Source organism: Vombatus ursinus, unplaced genomic scaffold, assembly GCF_900497805.2.
Source record: "Vombatus ursinus unplaced genomic scaffold, bare-nosed wombat genome assembly UNPS02015199.1, whole genome shotgun sequence".
Classification (NCBI taxonomy): Eukaryota; Metazoa; Chordata; class Mammalia; order Diprotodontia; family Vombatidae; genus Vombatus; species Vombatus ursinus.
The window spans coordinates 167,148-188,708 of NW_020954977.1; the positions used below are offsets into that span (position 1 = coordinate 167,148).

At 37.9% G+C, this 21,561-nt stretch overlaps 1 protein-coding gene across 1 annotated transcript; it reads left to right on the top strand.

The window, feature by feature from the left end:
• The first annotated feature begins 11,911 nt into the window (after positions 1–11,911).
• LOC114031638 (olfactory receptor 6-like) lies at positions 11,912–12,892 on the top strand. Its single transcript, XM_027846769.1, has one exon. It carries the CDS (start codon positions 11,912–11,914, stop codon positions 12,890–12,892), a length of 981 nt encoding a protein of 326 aa, XP_027702570.1.
• The last annotated feature ends 8,669 nt before the right edge of the window (positions 12,893–21,561 follow it).

Sequence of the window (21,561 nt, forward strand, 5' to 3'; positions counted from 1 at the left end):
ATATTTTTTGCCTTTTAGAGTGCTGTATTCCAGGATCTTCTCTCATTTATATTAGAAGCTGCTAGATCTTGTGATTCTAACAGCAGTTCTTTGGTCCTTAAACTACTTCTTTTCTGCCTGCTTATACTATTTTTTTCTTTTATGTGGGAACTCTGGATTTTGGCTATGACATTCTTGGAACTCTTCCTTTTAGAATTCCTTTCTAGAAATGATCAGCAGATTATTTTAATATTCACTTGGTACCCTGATTCCAATAGATCTGTTTCAATTTATTATTTTTTTAAAAAATACACAGTGTAGGGCTTTTAAAAAGCATGTTTTTTGGGAGTCTAAATGATTCAAAAATTATCTCTCAGGTTCAACTGTTTATATCCATTTTTATTATTCATTTCTAGTTAAAAGACTATTCTCCTTAACAAAGAAAACAGAAGCAAAATAAAAACTGAGCTCTTCCTTCTCTTAGTCCTAAGTTATCATTTTCTCATCCACCCAAACATTAATCCTATTCCTTCTTTCACCTTTCTCTTTTCCCCAAAAGAGCTATAAATCCCACTTTTTTGTTGCTTTCCTTCCTCTCTAGTGTTTCCAATACATTTTTATACAATCTTCCTAGGCTTTTGTATACATCTTCTGTTATTTACATGTCCATCCATACATTCCATACAGTTTAAAAATCTAATTTGGTTGATAAATTTCTTGTGCATCTACATCACTCTCTTTGGGAAAATCTACTTTTATTTGTCATTATAATTATTTCTCTTTGTACCTTTGCAATTTCATTCTTTGGTTGATTTTTGTTGCTGTTGTTGTTTTTGAGAGTTTGCTTGATTTTTTAAGACTGGGTCTCCCTACTTTTGAGGAAGGACAGGGTGAAAGGAGAGAGAGAATAGAAAAATAGGGGAGGGGTTAGGATGAAGGGAAATATAGTTAGCAATAGTAACTGTGGGGAAAAAAATTTGAAGAAAGTTTCTCTGATAAAGGCCTCATTTCTCAAACATATAGAGAACAAAATCAAATTTATAAAAATAAGAGGCATTCCCCAACTTATAAATGATCAAACTATATGGTCAGTTTTCAGGTGATGTATCTATAACCATATGAAAAAATACTCTAACTTATTATTGATTGGGGAAATGGAAATTAAAACAATTCTGAGGTACTACCTCATACCTATTAGATTGACTCATAGGACAGAAAAGGTAAATAACAAATGTTGGAGGGCATGTGGGATAAATAAGACATTAATGCCCTGCTGGTGGAGTTGTGAACTGATTCAACCATTCTGTAGAGCAATTTGGAACTATAACCAAAGGGCTATAAAGCCATGCATACCCTTTGATTTAGCAATACCACTACTAGGCTTGTATCCCAAAAGAGATTTTTAAAAAAGACAAAAAGAAAAAGAAAAAATGACCTATAAGTACAAAAATATTTATAGCAGCTCATTTATGGAGGCAAAGAATTAGAAATTGAGGAGATGCCCACCAATTGGGGAAATGGCTGAACAAGTCGTGGTATGCAATTATCATGGAATATTATTGCGCTATAAGAAATGATGAGCAGGATGCTCTCAGAAAAACTTGGAAAGACTTGCATAGGCTGATGCAGGGTGAAATGTACTGTATACAAAGTAACAGCAATATTGTAAGATGATCGTATATGAACAACTTAGCTATTCTCAGCAATACAGTGATCCAAGACAATTCTGAAGGACTTATGATAAAAAAAAAAATGCAATCCATCCCCAGAGGAAGAACTGATGGTGTCTGAATACAGATTGAAGCATACTTTTTTTTAACTTTCTTTATCTTTCTTGAGGTTTTTTAGTCTATGTTTTCTTTTACAACATGACTATTATGGATATGTTTTGCATGACTACACACGTATAACCTATGTTGAACTACTTGCCTTCTCAATAAGGGGGGAAGGGGTGGGGAGGGAGCAAATGAGAGAATTTGGAATTTGAAGTTTTATGAATGAATGTTAATGAGTTATAGCAATAATTTCTATATAAATATATATTGTATTATAATTATTTATTATTATTTATTTTTATATATGAATTAAAGGAATAATAAATAATTTTTATAAGTAACTGGGGGAAATAAATGAATTTTAAAAAATAAAATAAAGGGTGAAAAAAATAAAAAAAGACTGACTTTCACTATCTCATCTATGTTGGAAGTGCATGGAAGCTTAAACCTGCTCCATTTCTGAAGTGGTTCACCACTCCTTAGACAGCCTGGTAGTCTCTCAATCCCAGTGACTCATCATATCTGTGTTACTCTTGGGGCAGGTACACAAAGAGCTTTAGCCCTACTACAGCTCAAAAATTCAAAACTCAACTGATCCACCAACCTCAGCCTCTCCAGCAACAGGGATTACAGGCAAGCGCCAGCAGGATTTCATTCTTCAGAGCTTCCCATCACTCCTGAGATGACTTTACCTCCTGAATTTTAAACCGTACGATCATTTTTATCCTTTCCCTGGAAACTTTGAAATCTGCTTTCCTAAAATCTAGGGTATATGTCAATTTATTTCATGTTCATGGTCCTCATCATTTTGATTTGAGCAACAGCTCCCACTTGTTTGCCAGAATCAGGGGCAGCAGATCAGTTCTCCTCATCTCTTCTACCTTTGGAAGGATAAAATTACTACTGAAGATGACATCCCAATCTACAGATTCAGGATTACTCTCTCTCCTAAACCACAACACTGCATCTCCAGCTTCCTTCTGGGCTTTTTCATCTGGAAGTGCCATTGACATCTTGAACTAATCACGTCCAAAATGAAATTTGTTAGCTTCCACCCTTTGACACACACACTGCCTCTGTGATACTGGACAGATCACTTAACTTATCAAGATTGTAGGTAATTCAATAAGACTATAAAGGGAAGAACAGGTTCCTATCTGCTTTGGTAAGAAGGCATTTGCTTACCAGGAGCTTTTTACACTGATAATATCATAGCTCCAAACTAAAAAAAAAAAAAGTCCAGATCTATCACCCTAAACCTGCTCCCTCTTCAAAATTCTATATTTCTCTTAACTTCATAGTCTCTAGTGTTAATTCCTCTCCTAAATTCAGTGTAGAATCTCCAGTTTCCTGCTTGACTTCTCTAACCAGATATCTGTCAATCAATCAGCAATTACTTAAGAGTTTACTGTGGCCAGGCACTGTAAACTATCTGCAATTAATATACTAGACTTGAAGTCAGGAAGAACTGGATTCGAATAACACTTCACATACTAGGTGTGTGACCTGGAGAAGTCACCTAACCTCTTTAGGCCTCACTTTCCTCATATGTAAAAATCAGAAGGTTGATCTTAGTGGCTCCTAAGGTCTCTTACATCCCTGGATGTAGGATTTTGTGTCCTAAATGGACTATTTCAACTACACTAAAACTGTTCTCCTCCAAAATTTCCTGTTTCTCTGGAGGGCACCACAATCCTCCCAGTCACCAAGATTCATTGATAACCTCAGAATCATTCTTGACTCTTCCTTCTCCCTGACCCAAAAATCTAATCAGTTGTCAATCTTATCAATTCTACATGTAAATCTCTTTATACTCACTCCTTTCTCCATATAGCCTCACCTTTCTTTAGCTTTAGCTTAATTGTTGCCTTATCTGTGAAGTCTACCTCGATGCTCCCTGTTGTTAGCACTACCTCCCTCCTAAAAACACCTTGTATTTCATTTTCAGCATACATACTGTATTCTTCAAAGACAGTTAAGATCTTCGAATGTAGGAAGTGTTTTCTTTTTGATTTTAGATGCTCAGCTTCTACTTGCTCTGCACATGCTGAGAATGTAGCACATGTGCTGAAATGAATTTATTATAATTTGCTTATTGCTTTGATTATAATTTGTACTTGAATTTGTTAACATTTATCTATTAAGCTGATATTTTCTTTATGAAGAATGTAATTAACCAAGAAAAAGTGACATATCCGGTGTCTCTTAGAACTATTAGTCAATGAACAAGAGAAAAAAAAATCCCTGAATTGGTTAAAGCAAAAAGCCTCCTGGTGCCATCTACTGGTGAAACTGGGTAATTCTGCAGATGGGTTGCCCAAGCATAGACTGATGACCATGACAATGAACACATAACACTAATCCTTGATGAAGTTATGAATACATTGGAGAGAAAAAGACACTAGCATCATTAGAAAGTTTGTACAGCACTCCAGTGGAATGTGGCATAGCTGTTGACATTCAAATTGCTTGAAACAGAAACCTCAATTCAAGACTAGAATAAGATTCTCTATCAATAGTGATGCTTTCCAAAGTCTCTTATTCTCAAGTGACATTCTGATAATTGCATTAAGTCCTGAAAAGTTACAAAACTTACTTTAATATAACATCCAACCATTGGAAAGATATTGGCCTAACTATAATGTAAAATGGAGATCATAATAGAACCTACCTCACAGGGTTGTTATGAAGATGAAATAAGATGATATTTGTAACTCAATTATCATAGTGCCTAGAATATTGTTGGTGTTCAACAAATCTTTGTTCTCCTATCCTTCTCTACCCTCCAAACAACTCTTAAGATATCTGTTGGCCAAATTATACCATGCAGTTGGAAGGATAGATACGAGTTGGGCTGCGTGACCTCTGTGGTAATTTGAGGTACTTAGCACCTAATAGTCCTTAATAAATAATAATTTAATTGGCTAATTGATACTATAATTCTAAAGTCTGCAAGGGCATATCATTTCCAAGTTCCATTATTAATAAAACTAGATGGTACCACCACTTGGCTAGTAGTTAATTTTCCTCTTTCATCCCAACACATTTAGCAGCATTCACTAAAGAAAATGATGAATGGATTAAAGGAAGTGTCTGCTTGCTCTTTGCCCTGAGGACCCAAGAGATGCCACATTCTTCTAGGGATGCTTCCCAAAGGTTCAGATCTCCTTAGTCAGTGTCCTAATTGCTATAGGATTTTCATAATAACTTAGCTCCCAAGCCTAATCAAAAGTTGATTTGAGCCCTTTCCAACACTGTTATTAACCCAAAAAGTGGAGGAAAGGCAAGAGTGGATTGAATCTGAGGACTAAGCCTATTCAGGTCTCTTCCCTTGTGGCCTTCATAGTAACAACAATATAATATGCTCTGAGAGTCTCACCCTAGAGAAACTTTGGGATCTTACTCCCTCAGGTTCCAAGGGGATCTTGGTAGAGAAGGAGAACATTAATGAGCTCAATAAGAATTCTTTATAGAGGTGAGAAGAAAAAAGGAGCTTATGACGAGGCTGCATGCTTTTGCCAATAATCCTTGGACAGAGACATGTCAGAACTGATCAGAAGCCCAATGCTTTCCTTTTCTGAAGAAATCCAGTTTGCATTAAGATCTAATGGTATCATCTGAAAAAATCAATGAACAATGGAGAAGAATTGTTGATTGCAAATCACGACCAGGTAAATTGCAGCCATCATGTAGTCTGCTCAGAGAGAGCAAGTCAGAAACATCAAAAACACTCAGAAATGACCTCAACCTCAAGGTGAGTGAAGAGAGGCCTGAGAACAAACTTCTAAATGATTGGGTCAAATTAGCATGTTGACAACCAGGAGATTGTTGAGGAAGGGCATGGATATCATCCCTGACCTCAGCTTCAAAGGTTGGAACTGTAGCCAAGTGTCTCTAAATCTTCTTATGTTGTTATTACTCAAATCTGTTTGTAATCCAGTTATATTTTCAGCTTATACCACCATTTAAATAGTGAGTTTCAATTTACTAGCTAACATTTAAATACCTTCTTTTATCTAGTTCAAATTTACCAAGATCCAATCCCAGCTCTGCCACTTATCTGTGTAAACTTAAACAAGTCTTTTCACCTCTCTAAGCCTCAGTTTTCACATCTTTAAAATGAGGAGCTCAACCAGATGACTTTCTGGATCCCTTCCACTTCTAAGATTATCCTTCTATTTCCTCTTTCCACCCTTCAGAGATATCCCCTACTTTCCCTACATTCACTCTCCCTGTATTCTTCCTGATTCTTTCTTTCAGCTTGATTACATAATTCTCCATTTGTGTTCTTTCAAAGTTGAATACCAATTTTTTAATGTATCATATAACAGCCTCCTTAACCATCCATAATGCCTCCCACAACTCTATCCCCTGACCCATTTTCCTTCAAAGAACTTCAGAGTTATTGGAAGGGCCAGTGGTCTCTCAGTACAAACTCCTAACTAATGGAGGGGTTAAGTCTACAACTTCTACTTGATAGGGACATACTTATACCTTGATGAGACATGTTTTGGCTGCCTTAAATTATTTTCCAAACTAAATTGTATGTAAATAGTTTTATGGATCTCAGATTGTGGTGAAGATGAAAAGGCTAACTAGTGAGGGTCTTTAAGTTATGATCCTATAAAATATACTCCCCCTTCTTTGTGAACCTTTGATACAGGAATAATACCAAACCATTCAGTACAATCCATCCTATGTTGTCACTTTATTCACTCCATGGAGTCAGAGGTGTATTTTAATCCAAGTTCTAACCACTGAGCCAAACACTTCAACTATCTGTGTCTTCACTCCCCCATTTGAAAAACAGACTATAATATACTATAGTCTTATTACAATGTTGTTTTTTTGGAGTAGAATTGAATAAAAGATGAATTCAAAGGTGATTTAGTCCCTGGAATACTAGGAAGATCTTATTATCTACAGCATGGCATAGTGCCACAATCATTGGACCTAGAGATGTCAAAGATAATCTAATTTGGCCCCTTCCTTTTACAAAGAACACTGATATCCCAAAAGGAAAAATAAGTGGCCCAAGCTTGTTAGCACCCTGGCTAGTAGCAGTCTCCAAGACTTCTTTCTCTTTCAATATAGTGCTCTTTCTCCACTATGCTATTCTGCCTGTCACTTGCCATCTGGCCACATCTATTTTTTAAAGACTGGATCTCCTCATCTCTTCAAGGTTGGATGTTGAGGTGCTACTCACAGGTCGATCCTACTTCTTATCAACACAGAAGCTTGGACCGACTTTGTTTCCAACCCTTGCCAGTTCACGCCTCAGGAAATCTCTGGCCCCTCTCAAAGGGGCTCACCATATTGGCTCCAGACATAGTGTGTCCACACTCAACTAGCATAGCCCTACTACAGCTCAGAACTCCAAGAGTTCAGCCTTAGCTTCTCTGGCTTCAGGGATCACAGGTATGTGCCATCATGTCTCATCTTGACAAATCCCCAATATTTAAATTGTATATTATATTTCCAAAGGATTTCAGATTTCCTACAGTTAGTTGATCTTCATCAAATCACCTTTCAATATATGGTTAGTCAATTATTCATGCCCCTTACAACCTTGTTTGGACATATTTATTTAATTTTTAAGCACACTTAAATACATAAATCCTGAATGAAGTTAAAACATGGACACAAGGAGATTTGGGACTTAACTATAGATAGCCTTTATTCATAATATTTCTTTTTCTCTTAGCAGAGATAATTAGTAATGTACCTTATCTTTTTCCAACAAATCTTTTTTTTTTTTGGTAAAGCAATTGGGGTTAAGTGACTTGCCCAAGGTCACACAGCTAACAAATCTTTAGCTTGTTACCCAGCTTTTTTAACTCAGTAAACTGAGCACTAAGAGATAAATGGACTGCCTAAGCAGCAGAGTTTCTCTGGAAGCACTAAATCTTCTAGTCCCTAAATAGAAGTCCAGCGAAACATCAAACCCCTTTAAGAGTTGGTTTATTCCTGAAGGGTGTCTTTTTATCATCACATCTTTCCTCCACCATCTATCCTTGACTGTGCCCACAGAGTAACTTCACAGAAAAAACCTAATATCTCCTCAGACCACTCACACCTTTAAGTGTCCTACCATAACCTAGATCAAAGCTACAATTTTGGATGAGTAAGGCTCTTCCTCTCTCTAGGCCTTTATCTTTCTCATCTTAAAAAAGGAGTTTTTGAACTAGATGGCGGCGCAGTATAGTAGAATGACCTCTGGCTCTGAAGTCAAAGAATTTGGATCCAAATCCTACCTTAGGATATGTTACTTACCTGTGTGACCTTGAGTAAGTTACCAAGCCTCTGTGGGCCTCATTTCCCTTACCTCCAAAATGATGAGGTTAGACTAAATGGCCCCTAAAGTCTTTTCAAGGCCCCAAATCTATGATTCTATGATGCTACGATCTCTGAAATGCTTTCCACCTCTAACATGACTTCAGAGTCTCAGAGGTGGAAGAGGCCTCGGGTGCTATCTGGTCTAACACAAATCTGGTGAAAATTCCCTCTACAGCATGCCTGGCAAGTGACCATCCAGGTTTTGCTTGAAGACCTCCAGAAAGGAGAACATATTAGGAAGATTTTCCTTATATCAAGTCAAGGTTTATCTCTTTCACTCACTGTTCCTAATTTTGCCTTCTGGGATCCAGAATACCGAATCTGTTCCCTCTCCCAGTTATTCTATCGGGAAGAGTTAGGAGATTCCATAGAAGTCTGAAAGAGATAATGGGCAATAATAATAGTGAAACTTGTCTAACTTGCTTTTTTAAAATTAATAAAAATCCACTTTCTCCCCGTCTCAATGGAAGAAGGGGGTAGGGGACAAAGGCCTTGTAACAAATAGGCATAGCCAAGTAAAACAAATTTTCACATTGGTCATATCCAAAAACGTATTTGTCTCCTTCAGCACTCCTAGTCTTTCATCACTGTGAGGAGTACATTCCATCAAGTGTCCCTTGGACTCATGACTGGTCATTGCATAGATCTGAGTTCTTAAGTGTTTCAAAGTTTTGACAAAAATTATGAAATTTAGAAGAGAAACTGAAGACATAGAGACCTTGGTTGTGTCTTTCCACTGTTTCCCACATTGAAAGAAAGGGATACAAAGAGAAAGACTTTGAAAAGCAAAAAGCTGATTAAGATGTTTGTGAATAGGATTTGGGTTTCTGAATAACAGCTTAAAATATAGGATGATAGGCTCCCAGCCAAGGAAGATTAACAAAGTCTAGTAAGGCTGTATTTATCAAAGGTCGTGCAAACCTAACCTATAAAGGGTGGAGAAGGAAGCAAGCTACCTATGTAAGTATCCACAAAAATAGAAACTATAGAGAGAAGCTGCAATGGAGGAAGAAGAATAGCCCTTGAAACACCTGAAAATTCAAAGCAGACAAAATCCTAGAAAAGAGGCAATTGGAAAATCCACACCCTCAAAAGTCTACATACAAACAGAATTTAGGCTACAAGGAAGAGAAACGAGAAGCCTTGATGCAAGGAGGCAAAGTTAGCCCCACAGATATCACTTAGATCTGATGGGATAAAACTTGTAACTGGAACATAATTCTAGATGGCCATGCATCATTCAAAAGAAGCAGGATAAATAATAGAGGTTAAGGAATATTCTATATTAAAAAGGTATATTTGTATTAGAAAAAAAGTTAAACAGTGATGAGCAGCAGGTTGGAGAGCATTTTGTTGAAGATCAGTGGAGGGAGAGAAGGGATTTTGTCACCAAAGTATACTACAGACTACCTGGACAGAAGGAAGAAACAGAAGAGAACCTCAAGAAATAAACAATAAGTCTGGCAGAGAGGCACAGAATAGCAGTGATGGGAGACTTCAATTATCCAGATATCTACTGAGTCAGTCTTTCTCCCAAAAGCAGAGAAGCAAATAATTTTTGACGTGCCTTAATGATAACTTTATCTTTCAAATGATAGGAGAATGAACAAGGGGGAAAAGTCTATACTGAATCTGAGTCTCACTAAAAGGGAGGAGCTGGTTTCTAAGGTTGAAATGATGGGAACCTTGGTAAGGGTTGAGGGGAGAAGTGACTATTCCCTTCTAGAATGTGTGATAGAGAAAGAAAAGAAAGCTAGGCATGATTATATGTGCACCCTAGATTAAGGGAAAGCATAGTTCAAAAATTCTAGAGTGCCTGCATCCAGTCTCTCCCTCTTCCAATCTATCCCCTCCACATCTGCCAAAATAATCACTCTAAAGTACAGAGCTGATCATGTTATTCTGCTCCTCAAAAGCCTTAAGTAAGTAATTCCCTGTTGCCTCAATGACACAAACTCCCCAGCCTAGCCTTCTACAATCTGTCTCCCATCTATCTTTCTAGCCTTACTTCCTATTACTCCCACTTACCCCCCCTCTTCCAGACCAACTTTACCACTAGCTGTTCTCCCAAGTTGACATTCCAGGCATTATGCCTCCAAGCATTTACTCATGTCATCCCAGCTGCCCAGAACTCATTCCCTCCTAATCTCTGACTCTCAAGATCCTTTTCTCCCTTCAAGTCTTAGGTCATCTCCCCTTTCATCACCTCTGAGGTCTTCTTTCCCTAATTTTCCAAGTTGGTAATGTTCTCTCTCTCCCCAAATTATATTGTATTTACTTATCTGTAACATTCCTACCTCCTATAGGAAGCAATTATTCCATTTTTTTATCTTTTTATCCCCCAAATATTACAAAGGCCCTTGAATTTGGTAAATTCTTAATAATTCTTCATTGAGCTGAGTTTCCTGGGTGATGAGGTTTGAAGGTGAGAGGGATATGTGTATTTGCTTAGTAATTCTAGATGGCAGTTGCAGGATTATAGATTGTGGGTATTTAATGAGATTGGATAAAGTGGTACTGTCCCTCTTGAAATCTGAATTGAAGCATTTGATGATTTGCTCAGGTGGACTCTGTCCACTTGGGAAATATAGTACAACTCTGAGGCCCAGGGATAGGAAGCAATTTGTACTTCTCTGGATGAAACAAGAAGGTGAGAAGATAATGAAAGCTGATATAATTGCATACAATACTGATGGTCAGATTATTCACACTCCCAAACTGGGCAGTTCTTTAAAAAGCTAATTTAGTATAAACCTATCTTTGGACTTTAACATTCAAGTGCTAAAATGAGATTTATATTAAATTCTTGACAACTTTCTGTTTTTTCTGAATAGAATAGAAAGTAGAGTTTCTTAGCCCTACTCAGGTATGGAGAACCTTAATATTTTGATAAGTGTATTTCAATATGATGTCCCAAAAGTCTTAGTGCAGTTTAAAGCCTTTGTTTTAAACTACACTTAAATCTTGATAGATTAAAATTGAATTGTATCTTATAGTTACTTTCCTTTGTAATCCTATGTATTTTATTCTTTACATTTAAAAATATGATTCTGAGAAGGAGTGAATAGATTTTGTCAAACTATCAAAAGTAGTCCTGATACAAAAAAAAAGTTAAGAACCCTTGGGATAGAAGTTGAAAAGATTAAAATAGTGATGATACATCTCTCCAATGCTTCACATTTTAAAAGGCATTTTCATACTTGTCATCTCGATTGAAGTTATTAGGACAATTGTTAATACCTCCATTGTACAAATTGGGAAAATGAGATTCTGAGAGTGAAGTGATTTGGCCAAAATCACTCAGCTATGTAGTGGTGGATTGAGCTCAATTCAATTCAACATGTATTAAGCATCTACCATATTAAAGGCACCATGTTATATGATGGAGGTACAAAGACAAAGCAGTTGCTGCTCTAAAGTTGTTTCCATTCTACTGTGTGCCCAGATAAGTAACTGGACCTTTGATTCCAAGTATAGTTCTCTTTTTGCCATATTGCTGTGCATTAGAAGTGCTTAGAAGGCATCCAGTCTTATTCCTGGCTCAAGGTAGTATTGCCCTAGTTTTCAATATGTCTGACAAAGAATATCTCTTTAATATGCCTAGCTCAATACACCATCTAGACACTCTTCTTGTCAAGAAGTTCATCCTGATGTCTAGACTAAATGTCTCTTCCTGTAACTTCAGCCTACGTCCACTCCCTGTGACCATCTCATTAGAGACAGAAAAAGACTTTCCACCTTGCTCCCTAGAATAACTATTTATCCATCCTTTTTCAAATATATCTACTCAGCAATCACCTACTTACAGAAAATAAAAGAATATGAAAGATACTAATGAGACCTTCTCTGTGAAAGAATTTGTCTTACTGGGTTTCCCAAGCCTCAGTCACCTACAAGCCTTGCTGTTTCTGGTGTTCTGTTTCATCTACATAATGACCCTTATAGAGAATCTGCTCATTATTATAATTGTCCAGGCCAACCGGCAACTCCACACCCCCATGTACTTTTTCCTGGCTAATCTATCGGTACTCGAGGCTCTGTATACCTCAGTTACCATCCCCAAGATGTTGGACAACTTCCTGACTGAAAAGAAGACTATTTCCTTTGCTGGATGCTTCACACAACTCTTTTTCTTCCTCTCCCTTGCCTCTTCTGAGTGCTTCCTCCTGGCAGCCATGGCGTATGACCGTTACTTGGCCATCTGCCTACCTCTGCGCTACCCAGCACTCATGAACCCAACTCTCTGCCTGGGCTTGGCCCTAAGTGCCTGGCTTAGTGGCTTCCTGGCCTCTTTTGTGTCAATTGTGCTCATCTCCCAATTGAGCTTCTGTGGCCCAAATGTACTCAACCATTTCTTCTGTGACATCTCTCCACTACTGAAGCTCTCATGCTCAAACACAGAAGCTATTGAGACCTTGGACTTTGTGGCAGCTCTGGCTGTGCTCATGACTTCCCTATTTGTGACAGCATTCTCCTACACCTGCATCCTGGCTACTGTCATCAGGATCCCATCTGGGACAGGCTGCCACAAGGCTTTCTCTACTTGTGCCTCCCATTTGGTAGTGGTCACTGTTTTTTACACTACCACTATATTCATGTATGCCCGGCCCCGGGCCATCAGCACCTTTGACTTTAACAAGCTGGTGTCTATAATCTACTCAGTGGTGACACCACTCATCAACCCTATCATATACTGCCTGAGGAACAGGGAAGTGTGGGAAGCCTTGGCCAAACTCACCAGGATCTCAAGATTCTCTGTGGCTGCTCACTTCAGCTCCTCCGTAAGAGGGAAATTCATCTGAGTTTAGGTGGACGTGTGTCTCATTTCCTCTTATAACTACCTCTGTTCCTCAGGACAGAGGGGGAAATAGCTTAGTGGATAAAAGGGCAAAATGAAAAATTGCAGATGCATACTTGTCTCCTGATTAGTATTGTGCCTTCCTTCTCAACTCCATTGAATATGTGGCTAGAACCATGTGTTGAATCTGATAAAATAGGATTGAATGTGAAGTCTTGCACTTGTGCTCAAAATATAATTTTACAAGTCCAAGATAAGGAATACACCAGTTCAGGGACTTCCAGATTACCCTGATAACTCATCTTAAGCTTGTAGTTCACTGAACCTTGAGAATACAAAGACACAAAACAAAACACACTTCCCTCACCAAGCTTATGTTATTCTTCCAACCTGAAATCTTCTCAGCATCATGAATACATTGAATGTACATTGAATGTACATTGAATAGGTACAAGGAATAGAGCCAGGTGCCAGCCACTATAACAAGCTCTTGTGTATTGGATGGGAAAGAAGCTTCTAGAAGTGAGCTTCCCAGCTCTTTCCTTGACCAAAGCCTTAAGAGGACTGAGCCTCCTACTGCCATCCTCCCCCTTAGGGGAATCCCTCACATTGAGCTACAAGGCTAGCTTATTTCATTTCAAACGTCGAGGTCCAAGAATAGCACCATAGCAATGGACACCAATAGCTTCTCTGGGAGACTCTGGGTAAAATGGATGCCCTGGGCTGCAAATAGATTCTGTGAAGATTAGGACAAGGGGTGGGATGGAATTAGAAGCAGAAAAATTCTGAGATTTAGATCTGAAAAGGAGTTTAGGTTATCTAGTCCTCCAATCATAATTTTATAGATGAGGAAACTGAGGCTCAGTGACACCAAGAGATTGTCCAATCAGACAAGCAGTTCAAAGACTGAAAATTCAGATTTTTTTCCCACTACACTACATAGCATCTGGCACCATCATATGTTTAGAACTATTTTGTTAGTGCTTTGCTCTGCTTCCTGCACTAAGAAGTCCAAAAAGGTTGGAGATGGATGAGGGAAGCTAGATGAAGGAAGGGAGAGATGAAGAGTCTTAAAGGAGAAATGGGAATGGAAATGAACTGGAGCTGCCAAAGTGAAAATAGTGGAACATGGATGGTAAGACAGAGGACTAAAGGGAAATCCCACATGTGGAACACACGGGACCTGTAGATAGTAGCAGAAGGGGTCAAGAGATGGGTGTGTGAATGACTGGATTGAAGGGTTGAGAGAAAGATGTTTAAATGGAAAGAAAAAAATTCTTAATAGATATCCCATTACTCCCTGAGCTTCTAGCATCTTCACCCAATTACTACTCCCACTACCCTCCTCTCCTATCTATTCTCTCTGCCACCATACCAGCTTCCCTTCTCTCCATCCTATCTCAACCTCTCTCTCCTCTTCTAACCTTTATTATATTCTTCTTCCCTACCTCTTTCCATTCTCTGCTCTCCTCTATCCCCAGCCTACAGTACTCTCCTCCCCACCTCTCTTTGCTAAATTACTATATCCCTACTCCTTTTCCTCCTTTAGCCACTGTAAGTACTACTTTCTCCCACCCCACATTCCTCTCCCTCATTATTCCTTCCATTCTTTTCATATTCTCTCCTACTCTCTGCTTTGCCAGTGACTTTTCTCACCACCTTTTCACTTGCCCCACTTCTGTTCCATAGACTCCTGATATGAACCCACAACAGACTTTACTCCATGGCAGACCTCACTTGCCTCTATCTGAGAGAGCTGTCTGAAACTGAATGGAAGCTTTGGTGTATGCCTCATTCCCTGTTCCTACCCCAAGCCCCCCATCCTATCCAGCCCTGATAAAAAAAAAAAATAAGAAGGCATAATACCCATCACACACACACTCCCACTGAGGATCTTTGTGGGAGATTCTCCTAAGTAACTCTGTAAGACAAATCCTCCCCTTAAGATCCTCTAGAGAAGAAACAGTGCTTTGAAGATCTTGAAGGAAGACCTGAGATAGGGCTATACAAAGATATAAGATGACACTTTGGAATAATTATAAAGTCAGTACTGCTCCTATTCACCTGGAAACCTCATTACCTACATTTCTTCCTAAACCATACTATTGCCCTAGAAGCCAACTTGAGACTTGGGAGCCAGTAGCTAAGTGGAATGGAGGGAGTAGGGAGGGGAAAACTAATTGACAGCACTGGAATTGGCCTCAAAGCTCCAAATGCTTCTACATTATAGTATGGGCAATGTGCCCCTATCCAGGAAAAACAAGCAGATAACTGACCCAGGTGGTCTCCTATCTGTAACAGGAATTCCAATAAAGGGATTGGTCGAATGCCTTTCAGAAAGTGTCTCTCCCTGGCTCTGCCCCATATCAGAAATACAGCTATTTTCTCTACAAATTTCTAAAATTTTCTGGTTCCAGAAAAAGGAAGTATATTCAGGATCAAACATTTCTCAGGGATAGAGACCTAGATTTGGATTTAATTCCCACCTCTGATACTTAATAGTTGGTATGTCCTCAGGCAAGAGACTTTATTTCCGAGTCTCAGTCTACTCTTCCATATAATGAGAATAATAATTGTAATAACCAATTTGGGGTGGATTGTTGTAAGACCCCAAATGAGATAACATACATAATTCATTTCATAAACCTTAAAAACCAAAATGCTATTGACAAATAATAGCAGTTATTATTGGCCTGACTAGAGACAACATTTCTTTTCTTCAAAGTTGGTTTGCACCAAAACTGATCAGGACCCATAATCATGCTCCAAGTAAAGAACAGAATCATACCCCCCAAAAATGATGAAGATGAAGAGAGCAGAGATAATAAAAATAAATTAAGTCTTTATTTGAAATTAAAGAAATACAAAACAAAAACTTTTCACTGCAAATTTATATTTTATAAAGGTATTGTGTCTTTATTTTTCAGTTTTGTAAGCTTTAAAACACAACAAAAATGTAATCTATTATTATTGTTATGGTTTTTCAGAAGTCTCTGAGATGATTTCCAATTTACCATGATGAGTCCCCTACCAAGCAGGCTCTTGCTCCCTTCTTTCCTAAGCGAAATAAAGAGAGGCCAACATAGTCACCCACACTGTAATGGCCCTAGCTCTGTTACTAATTAGCTATGTAAGGTTGGGCAAGACACTTAATTTCTCTGTATCCATGCACTTTGGGGAACTTGATAGACCCCCCAACTAAAACTCTTGATCTAAGTCTGTCACCCAACTAAGACCTTCTAAGTCTGTCACCCAACTAAGTTGTTTCTTTAGGTGAACCAGGGGATCCTAGCCACAATGATAATATGAACTCATATTCAATTCACATGGCCAAATATAAGCAACTTCCAAAAATACGGGAGATGCAAGGATAGATGGTTTCTCTAAAATGACTGTGTATAGTCACCTAGTCTCTTTCCTCTGTGATTATCTCCAATTTTTTTCTGGATTTATCTTATTTATACATAGTTCTTTTTATGTTATCTTCCCCTCCTTGATACTCTCAATTAAGATTAATTATACCTCATTGATAAGAAGAAAGTGCCCATATGCCCCATAATATTTATAATATATAATTTTTTGTGGTAGCGATGAATTGGAAATAGAGTAGATGCTCAATGAGTGAGGAATGGCTAAACAAATTGTGACACCTGAATGTCACAGAATATTACTGTGCTGTAAGAAATGGAGAATGTAATGAACAGTGAAAAGCTTGGAAAGATCTATATGAACTGATATGTAGCAAAGTAGGCAAAGCCAAGAAAACAACATACATGACTTCAACAATGTCAATGGAAAGAACAAGCACACAAAAAAACCCCTAAAAATAAATGTCATAAAATTATGAAGAGTAAGTATGGCCCCAAAAAATTAATAAGAAAAGACATCTCCAGCCCACTCCTTTGCAGAGGTTAGAGGCTCATGAGTGAAAAACATTGCCTTTGTTTTCAGAACTTTGGGGTGTATTGGTCAGTTTTGCAAATTTTTCTCTTCTTCCTTTTTCCCTTGTTTTCTTCTAAAAAATTCTTTGCTATATGGAATGGCTCTCTGGGAGGGTGTGAAGGAGGGTTACCGAGAGAAATTCTGTTGATGCACAAAAGATTTCAATAAAAATTGATTTTTAAAATATTGATTGTACCTAAAGCATATGGAAAGTACCTCCTACCACCTAGTTTCAGACTTCCAGTTATCCCTCTGTCTGATTAGGTAGCAAAGACATGGCATGAGGAGAGATCAGATTGTCTCTATTTGGGAAAGATAGACTCCAGAGAGGTAACATGAGAAATTAATTTCTCAGGGCTAAGAACACATCTGATTATTGGTTTTAATAACGAATAATCAAATTTTTATATGGAAAAAAAATGAGCTCAAAGGAACTAAGCAGTGGCAGCTTGTCTTCAATTAGTAGATAGTATTTTGGTCTAAAGTTAATTGTGACAACAAAAGAAATAATAATTCTCCATAGAAGGCATAGGGGACAATACCGTTTTCAGATCAATAATAGTATAGTTTTGACAAGAGGCAACCAGTATAATAGTATAGTTTTGAAGAGGCAACCAGGAATAGGCTGTGTCTCACCTCCAAGGTAAGCCAATTTGTAAGAGATATTGCTGTGTAAAGAGCAGTGCCCAATGGTCCCTGAATACTCTTCAAATATTTTCAAATGCTCCCTTTGGCTCTCTTTAGAAATTCATAGAATATTGAAGCTGGAATTGAACTTAGCCCCCTTCATATACAGATAAGAAAACTGAGGCCCAAAGATGGAAAGTGACTTTCTCAAAGTCACACAGATTTTAATTTGCATAGGTGAAAATGAATGAATGAGTGAATATGAAAAGCATTTATTAAGCACTGTAATATGCTAAGAACTACGCTAATGATAGAGATCCAACTGGGGTGGGGGAGAACAGGGTACTCATTCTCAAGAAGCTCATAAGACATAAAAGAAAATTTAACTAGATTTCAGATAGCAAAACCCAGAGGTCTTTGATTTACATCAGTAAGTGGCATGTCAGATGGTAAGACCTGAAGGCAGTGATAGGATAGCTGAGACTTGAACTCGAGTCTTCAGACCACGAGGCTTATGCTTTGGGAAATATTAAGAGCATTGATAGCCACTCCTTAAAAGTAGGCAGAACCCAAGTATGCATCAGAAAAGCAGACTTGGAGGAATAAGTTTTATTTTTAGATATCAGGAACAACTTTTGACATACTGTAACAAAGAAGTCTATTAGGAAGTTAAGAACTCTTGTATGAGCTGTGTCGTTTTGTTTGTTTTAACATCTTTAGAAAATATTAATAGTCACTATCATTATTATAGAAGTAGCATTTATATAGTGCTTTAAGGTTTGCAAAGCACTTTATAAATATTATCCCATTTGATCCTCATAACAATGCTGGAAGGAAAATGCTATTATTATGTCCATTTTACAGATGAGGAAACTGAAGCAATCAGATGCTAAGTGACTTGTCTGGAGTCACACAGCTAGTAAGTGTCTGAGGCTAAATTTGAACTTAAGTCTTTCTGACATCAGGCCCATCGATCTATCCACCAGAACACCTAGCTACCTCAACTTACCCAACCATCTGGAACTCATCGGCCCAGGAACCTGAGCTCAACCTCCAACTGCCTCTATTCCCCAAATCCTCCATGTCTGTAAAAGGAATGCAGATGTCTGTGTTTCCATTATCATCACAGGATAGTAGACTCTAATCTCGAGGTACTTCCCCGTTCTATACCTAGAAAACTTACACCTCCAGTTCTTTGGATCGTTGAGACTCAATTGTTTTGTTTCAGGCAAGAGCCTTTTTCCCCTTTTTCCATTCCCAGTACTCACATCCCCATCTCATTCAGCCCTTGCCTTCCTAATTTTATCCATTTCTGCCCTCCCCTTTCCACTGTGCTCTATGACATTACAAAATCTCTCTTCTCCTCAAACTTTTCCTATCATTCACACTTTGCTCTGTGACATCTCCACAAGACCGAAGCAACTCTACATCACCAGAGGTATGACTTGCCCCTTCACCTGGGTATCTTAACATTACCTGCATGTGCACTCTTCCATTCAAGCCTGCATATGTACACCCCATTGCTGATCCCTATGCATGTCAACTCTTCTGAATAAGCATTTGTGTATTTGTGTGGGAGTAAGTTCAAGGTTAATAGGATATTTCTTATCTATTAATTATTATTCTGCTTCATTAAATGTGTTTGCTTTGAACTGAGTAATCTTCATGATTAATAAAAGTAATTACATAAATGGAGGAAAATGGACTATGGCTTGAACAGTTTAAAGATATTTGAAAAATTGTCCATATGAAAAGGAATTAGAAGAAAGGTAATTTAGAGTTTCAGAGGGATAAAACCAATGAATGGAACAAGAAGCATGGAAAGGTTTCAGGAATGAAATTGTGACAACACAATTCTCATGAGGAAGAAAAAGGAGGCGGGTGTCTATTAAAACTAAAATGAATACAGAAGGAAATCACTGACCATTTTGGATTTTTTCAAAATACGTAAGAGATGCTTCACATGATGCTTGTAATTTATTAAGGAGTAGAAGTAACCCAATGCTAAAGTATTGAAGAAATATAAATGACGGAAGCAAGGTTGGGCAATCAAAGATAAATACAAAGCCCTATTGGAGGTTTCTTCTGCTGAGCTCTTAACTCTCATCATTATCAACAACAACAAACATTTATTAGGTTCTTAAAATGTGCCAGGTGCTGTGCTAAATACCAGGGATACAAATGAAAAGGCAAGAGAATAAGCATTTTTGTATAGCACCTACTGTGTGCCAGGTATTATGTTAAGTACTTTAAAAATATTATCTCATTTGATCCCTCACAACAATTCCTAGGTGGGTGCCGATAATTATCCCCATTATACAGCTGAGAAAACTGAGGCAGAGAGAATCATAATTGATTTACCTAGGGTAACAAAGCTGGTAAGAGTTTGAGGCCATATTTGAACTCAGATCTTCCTAACTCCAGGATAAACGTTATATCCATTGCAACACCTAGCTACCTCTAAAATAAAATCAGAAACAGTCTCTGCCCTTGAGGAGCTCACATTCTTATGGGAGAGATGATATGCAAACAACTATGTACATACAAGAAATGTACCCCATAAATGAGAGATAATCTCAATGAGAAGGCACAGAGGGAGGGGGCTGTGAAAAGCTTGAATGCAAAAGTTGGATTGCAAAAAGTTGAATGCAAAAAAAAAAAAAAAAGTTGGATGCAATCTAAGTCTTAAACGAAACCAAGAAAGTCATGAGGTACAGATGATGAAGCAGGGCATTCCAGGCATGGGAAATAAATAGCCAGTGAAAAGGCCTGGAGTCTCAGCTCTTTTATGAACTCTCAGGTTAGTTCTCTCAGCTCAGTTTTGTTCCGTTCTACTAATCCAATCAAGGTCTCTTCAGCAAGATGATTTCCCTCTACCTCATAGTAATAAATAAAAATTCATATTTCTGCTATCTTTACCATAACTACCTGTCACTAGAGGTAGTCAAACAGTTGCCACATGAGCACTGCCTGGGATATTGAAGAAAGGATTTCTGCACTGGATAGGAAGTTGGAATAGATGACCTCCAAATTACTGTCCATCTCTTAAGATTCTAATTATATGAAACCTAAATGAATCATACTTAAATGGAGTTCAGAGCATTCCAGATCCGGAAATATGTGTATGCTTAAACCATATTTAAAATCCTAGAGATATTAAGGGAAATGAGAATATAAATCAATTGTGAGCTCTGTCCAAGGTACGTTTAGAGCCTGGCTAGTCTGGATACCACAGTGGGAAAACAAATCTGTGACCTCGCCACTGAGATACACATTACATCTGCTATTTGACTCCCCCAGCTTCTCTACTTAAATATGCCCCTGGGAGACATACTAGTGATGCTATTTCCTCTTAGCCTCCTTCAGAATTGTGTAGCCATCACCTATCACTGGTAGATAGCTAATGAGTCCCTAGGGATTAGCCCAGGAAGGTGTACAACAGCAAATTGGCAAAAGTTTGTATTCCTCCTCCCCCAACAGGAACTGAGGGTTTCAGGTGATTAAAATGTGTCCATGGAGCTTTGATTTTTCCAAAATTTTAGTAATGTGGATGCTTTTCAGCCAAAGGGGATTAATTATTGGATGGACATCATTAAAATACTTGCTTTTCTCACCCAAAGAATCCCTCAAATCAAATCAAATTTAAAACCATGTGTTTGTATTTCCCATTTTTCTGTTTTTAATTTAACTTCTTAATTGTAAACTTTATACTTTTTGTCTTTTCAGAGCATTTATTAATTTGTAGGTTGTTTTTAGGGTTTTTTCAGTTGAATACTCAATTTGTTGTCTTTCTCACTTTTGTTTATCTATGTGTCCAAAGGGATACATTTCTCTCTAAGGACCACTTCAGCTATGTCACACTCACCTTATTTCATTATCATGTTCTTTAACATAATTATTTTTTATTTCTATTATTTATTCTTTGCCTTTTCTCAATCCTCATTCTTCTTGACCTCTCTGCAAGTTTTGATGTTGTAGCGAAGGGCAGCAGGAGGGTAAAGGGTCTTGTAATGGTGGCATATAAAGATCAGATAAAAGAAACTGGGGTTAGTTAATGTGGAGAAGAGAAGACCTAGGTGTGACACCAAAGCTGACTTCAGGTAT

Bases quoted from the DNA above. Each gene is read 5' to 3' on its own strand.
- LOC114031638 (XM_027846769.1), top strand. From the start codon at position 11,912: ATGAAAGATACTAATGAGACCTTCTCTGTGAAAGAATTTGTCTTACTG.